This window comes from Panthera tigris, chromosome B3 (assembly GCF_018350195.1).
Source record: "Panthera tigris isolate Pti1 chromosome B3, P.tigris_Pti1_mat1.1, whole genome shotgun sequence".
NCBI lineage: Eukaryota > Metazoa > Chordata > Mammalia > Carnivora > Felidae > Panthera > Panthera tigris.
The window spans coordinates 69,510,148-69,516,020 of NC_056665.1; the positions used below are offsets into that span (position 1 = coordinate 69,510,148).

Genomic DNA, 5,873 nt, shown 5'->3' on the forward strand with positions numbered 1-5,873 from the left:
GCCACTGCAGTGTCATTTGGTCGGTATTCTCCTGTGTGCCAATTACCCATATCTCTGAAGATAATAACATTTTTATAGTTACCTGTGCATGAAGTAATGCTAGTTTCAACCAGGGAAAGTTGGATATGCTTAACTCTTTGGAAACAGTCACATGTTAGGTCTTTAAATGAGTGGGTGGGTGACAAACACAGCAACAGTTAAGGAATACTGGTGTAGAATGTTGAAGTCCCCAAAGGCCAGCATTGAATAGATGATTCTGGTGACAGGATTGTTTTGTACAGAGATCAATAATATGTTATCTTGTACAACAGAAGCAGCTTCAGTTGAGCTTAATGATCAAGAACCAATACAAATGAGAAGAAAAAGGACATGCAGTCAGAAACTGAAGTTACTTTTTCCCCCTCCATTGCTGTCCCAGTTGGAGAACCAAAAATGGGATTTTCAACCATTAGGAGATGGTCTTGTAAGAGGGGATAAAATCTGACTTGGTTTAGTTCTGGGCTTTATTTCATTTGTTGACATGGAGATAGAGCACCTTTGTTTTCTCTGTTAATTAGAGAGTTGCGAGAGCTGAGTCTCTTCTATGGCAAGCTAAAGGAGTTCATGTGGATTGAGAAAATATTGGTCTGGAAACTCAACCAGAATGCTCTGAGATGCAGGTATCATATGGATTTTCCTTCTCCTACCATGGTTCTTTAAATACCCTGGATGGATTATAGATGGGTGAGAAGTAGTTTAAGAAACTCAAATGTTTGTGAACACTTGAGGACAAAACTTCATTTTCTTTCACTTAGATCTGGCTAGGATGCTGAAAGTGCAACATGGGGCATCCAGAAAGGGACTAAGGTGTGTCATACAATCAGAAAGTCATGAGAAAAGAGAAGTCTTCTCTATATGCTGGTTGAGAGGCAGATCAGAGAATCAATATCAGTTCTATCACTTATTGTTGTAATCTGTTGCTTTCCCTCTCTTGGTTTGGATTTGCTTCTTTGCAAAAGAAGCTAATAATACCAACTTTTGTGGTTTCTGTATATATCAAACAACATGTATTTAAAGAAGTTATTGTGGTGTTTTGTACATGGTGGTCACTTTTTTGTTTTGATTATCATTATTTCCATAAATAGCTCATCAAACACTGCTACAGCCTAGGAGATAGTTCTTTTTTTTAAAGTTTATTTATTTATTTTGAGAGAGTAAGAGGGAGAGAGAGGGAGACAGAGAGAGAGAGAGACAGAGAGACAGAGAGAGAAAGAATTCCAAGCTGGCCATGAGCTATTAATGCAGGGCTCTATCTCATGAAACTGTGAGATCGTGACCACCAGAGCCAAGGTCAAGAGTTGGACACTTTACTGACTGAGCCACTTAGGTGCGCCAATATTTCTTAATTATACATATTATCCTGATTGTATTTCTTGATTATATTAGGTATTACAAAAATTCTTTAAGCTCATCTATGAAGTTGCATATTCAAATAAATTATATCCACATCTTAAAATGCAACAGAGGTCTTGGTTTCTTTCTGAAGAAAGCCCTGATCACTCTGGCACTCTGGGTATCTTCTTTGCTTCACAAATTTTATGATCATACTACTTATTAGACATTTTTTAAATATAGTATGTCTTTAAATATTGTTTATATTTTTGTATATGTGCTGAAATGTAAAAGCATTAAGGGGTAGTGGGTATTTTAACATTTCAGTAGGTCCACAGTGTCCTGTAACAATGCATTGTGCTTAGCAGGCATCTAGTAAATGTTTGTTGACTGATTACAGATGATTATGAGAAAGGGCAAAATAAATCATATAGCAAACCTAACAATAATATGCTAATTGAGTCATGTAAGTAGTGCAAAAGGAATTAGAGAAGAGGGAGATATGAGGAGAGGGATTTCTATGGGATATGGGACTTATAACCAACTGTAGACGAGGAAATAGGTGGTGAATATGGTAGTAGTCCAATGCAAAGAATACCATCATTATGGTGAGCTTCATTACATACTGAGGAGGCACTGTATTATAAACTCATAGAAATGTTAGACTTGAAAAAATTACTTACCATCACTCACCTCAGCCCCTTTATTTTACAGATGGTGAAACTGAGTTCAAGAAGTGAGTCAAGTTGTAGAAGGGATGCGAGAAAAAATTTAAGTTCCTGTAGTTTAGGGCTAGGATCTAATCACAGTTCTGATTCCAAGCACTGTGTTCTTTTTGCCCTTCCATGAACCATGAAAAGTGAATATGGAATGGACAGTGATCTACAAATACCAATCACATAGCATTTTTTTTTTTTTGCTACATTGTATTACTTCAACCATGTTTAGATTCTGCAGGAAAGACATCTCTTGGCTTGTCCTTACTTTATCATATGGTCTTACAGCTCAAACCCTGTGATCACTTCCACTCCATGAGCTGTGCAACAACAGCTGGATACCTTTAGGGTTTCTACATGATCTTTTCTCTTGGAGAGGAAAAGGTGAACATGATTTGGTAAAATGCAATAGCATGAGGCCAAACATAAGAGAGTAGTAATAAGACTGATAGCATTGCATATGGAAGGTAATCAAAGGGGTGAGGAACATGAAGATCATCATAAGTTGCCTGAATTTTGGGGGACTCCATGGGCAGGAGTAACACACTGAGGGAGAAATCAATGAGCTAGCTTCCATTTCTTCCTTCTTCTTTCATGTTATTCTAGGCATTCCTGGCCTGCCACTCATGACCCTTAAGATTTAGCAGAAGATTTTGCTTAATCTTTTCTTACCAAAACCTAGGGAAGTTAAGGAGACTAGGGAGTTAGAAGCCGTGCTTTGTAGCAATAAGTTACTACCTATTTTATGCAACTATAGTTTAAGGGGTTACATTAGACGTGTTTTGGCTGTGTAAAATAAGGCAATGTTTTTTCTTTACGATATGAAATTCATGCAGTCAGTGACTCCCCACAAAGTTTATTTTCTATTTACTTTTTTTTCCAGGTAAAATTAGTGTCACCTCTGTTTGCAGAGGCAATGGATGGAGCCAACCAATCTGTGGTATATGAGTTTGTGTTCCTGGGGCTCTCTAATTCATGGGAGATCCAGCTTCTTCTTTTCTTATTTTCCTCTGTGTTCTACATGGCAAGCCTAATGGGAAATCTCCTCATTGTGTTCTCTGTGAGTACTGACCCTAACTTGCACTCTCCCATGTACTTCCTGCTGGCCAATCTCTCCTTTCTTGATGTGGGGGTTTGCTCTATTGCAGCCCCCAAAATGATTTATGACCTCTTCAGAAAACGCAAAGCCATCTCTTTTGGGGGTTGTATATCTCAGATCTTCTTTATTCATGCTATTGGGGGAACAGAAATGGTGCTGCTCATTGCCATGGCCTTTGACAGATATGTTGCTATATGTAAGCCTCTCCACTACCTGACCATTATGAGCCCACGAATGTGCATTTTGATTTTGGCTGCAGCCTGGGTCCTTGGCCTCATCCACTCAGTGGCCCAATTGGCTTTTGTTGTAGACTTGCCTTTCTGTGGTCCTAATGTATTGGACAGCTTTTATTGTGACCTTCCTCAGCTCATTAAACTTGCCTGCACAGAGACCAATAGGCTGGAGTTCATGGTCACAGCCAATAGTGGACTCATCTCTGTGGGTTCTTTCTTTATACTGATTATTTCTTACATCATCATTCTGGTCACAGTTTGGAAACACTCTTCAGGTGGGTTATCCAAGGCCCTCTCTACTTTGTCAGCTCATGTCACTGTGGTGGTTTTATTCTTTGGGCCATTAATCTTCTTCTACACCTGGCCCTTCCCCTCATCACACTTGGACAAATTTCTTGCCATCTTTGATGCAGTTCTCACACCTTTTCTGAATCCAGTCATCTACACATTCAGGAACAAGGAGATGAAGGCAGCAATGAAGAAACTCTGTCATCAGCTTGTGAGTTACAGGAGGATGTCCTAAGTACTCTAAAGATTAAAAAAATTTTACCTACACACTCAATGACAACAGAAAAAAATAGAGTAATTGAAGTTTTAGATCTCTATTAACTTTATGTACTAGGTTACATTTAAGCATTTACCATGTCTCTGTGTATCACCAGCCCAAATTAATTATGATAAAGGGAGCTAACATTGGCACTTCTGTGTTTCAGGCCCTCCTGTGCTGGATGCTTTATAGTAATTATTTAATATTTATGAAAACTGTGTAGTAAGCATTTTTATCTTGATTTATATTGTGGGGGGGGGAGGGGATAAAGTAAGAAATTCTTCCTATTCATTCTTTAATTACTGCGGAAAATGTCTCAAACCAAAGATATCACCTTAATCCACCACTTCCAACAGTTTTATCCCTCAAAAGGTGCCAAACAGAGAATGTGTTCAATGATTTAGTGTTGGAAATTAACATGTTTTTCCTTTTCACTGTGATACTTTCGTTTCTTTGAACTGGTTAATGTCCTTTCCTCAAACTATCTACCAAACTGCCATAATACCAATTGGTTTGATTTTTTTTCCTCTAAGGTATCTGCTTCCTATTACCCCATTCCTTTGGTTACCTAGAGCTGTTGATTATGTATGGAATTATGAAATTTTGGAACTGGAATTTGAGATAATTTGTTCCAACTTTTGTTAAGTGATAGATCTAAGGTGAGAATCAGATCTCCACAGTTCCCTTCCTAACTTTATTGAGGAATAACTGAAATCTTCAAATAGAATTGTATATATTTAAAGTATACAATATGGTAATTTGATATACATATATACTGTGAAGTTATTACCAAGATCAAGATAATGAACACAACCTATGATAAAGTTGTATTAATGCCTACTTACTTTAAAGATTCTTTAAAAATGCCACATGTGTACTCATATCCCAGTTATTTAGCAATTTTTGGTAGATCTTCATGATGAATCTATCTTCTTAAGCCACTAACAGATTTCAGACTTCTTTTTTTTCTCAGTTTACCTATTTTTAAAAAAGTTATTTTAATTCTAGTTACTTAACATACAGTATTGTATTCAGGCTTCAGACTTCATTTAGGAAGTTATTTCATTCTTCTATATTCACTTTTCTTCTGATGTTATTTTGGACTTATTTAAAATTGTTCATTCGTTTCTAAAATATACATTTATCAGGACAATTACGGGCTAAGACATTAGCTTAACCAAGTGAGAGATATTTCTTTTTAGCAAAATTAGCCTTTGGGTGATGATTGTTGTTTGTGTATAACTGTTCCTTTTTCCTCTTCCTCTTGATAAACTTTGTTTATACTTCTCTTTCTCCTGGTGACCTCTTAGGGTGCTCCTTGGAATATCAGCCTTATAAATATTATGTGATCAAAGGATCACATAATATCACATGCCTTTCTATTTGACAAATGGAAACTTAGATGTGCATTCACTCCAAATAAAATTCAGTACAGATTTATTATCACTTTGCTTGCCCTTAACTGTGTCATTTACAAGCCTGGTAGAGACTGCCATAGCTCCTTCTCATCCAACACCTTTCTTACTAGCTTTTTAAAGCCCATTCATTGTTTTTGTCCACCTGTCACCACCTCTACCTTTACCAACATTTATTGAACATTTATGTGGCAGGTACTATCTGAGGTTGTTAACATATACCAATTCATTTAATTCTCTCAGCAATAAGGTAGGTAATATGATTATTCTTATTTATAGGAGATGTACCTGAGGCACAGAAAGATACACTAACTAGCCCAGAGACACAGAGGTGGTAAGTGGCGAAGCTTGGTTGCAAATCCACACAGCTTCTGCTCTAGTATCCCTGCTCTTTTTTAAAAAAAAAATTTTTTTTTCGACGTTTATTTATTTTTGGGACAGAGAGAGACAGAGCATGAACGGGGGAGGGACAGAGAGAGAGGGAGACACAGA

General features: G+C 37.2%; 1 protein-coding gene across 1 annotated transcript; it reads left to right on the forward strand.

Annotated features, from left to right (window-relative positions):
• The first annotated feature begins 3,003 nt into the window (after positions 1 to 3,003).
• Positions 3,004 to 3,942, forward strand: LOC102963388 (olfactory receptor 4F3/4F16/4F29-like). Its single transcript, XM_007087470.3, has one exon. The coding sequence runs from the start codon at positions 3,004 to 3,006 to the stop codon at positions 3,940 to 3,942; it is 939 nt and encodes a 312-aa protein (XP_007087532.1).
• Positions 3,943 to 5,873: the final 1,931 nt, after the last annotated feature.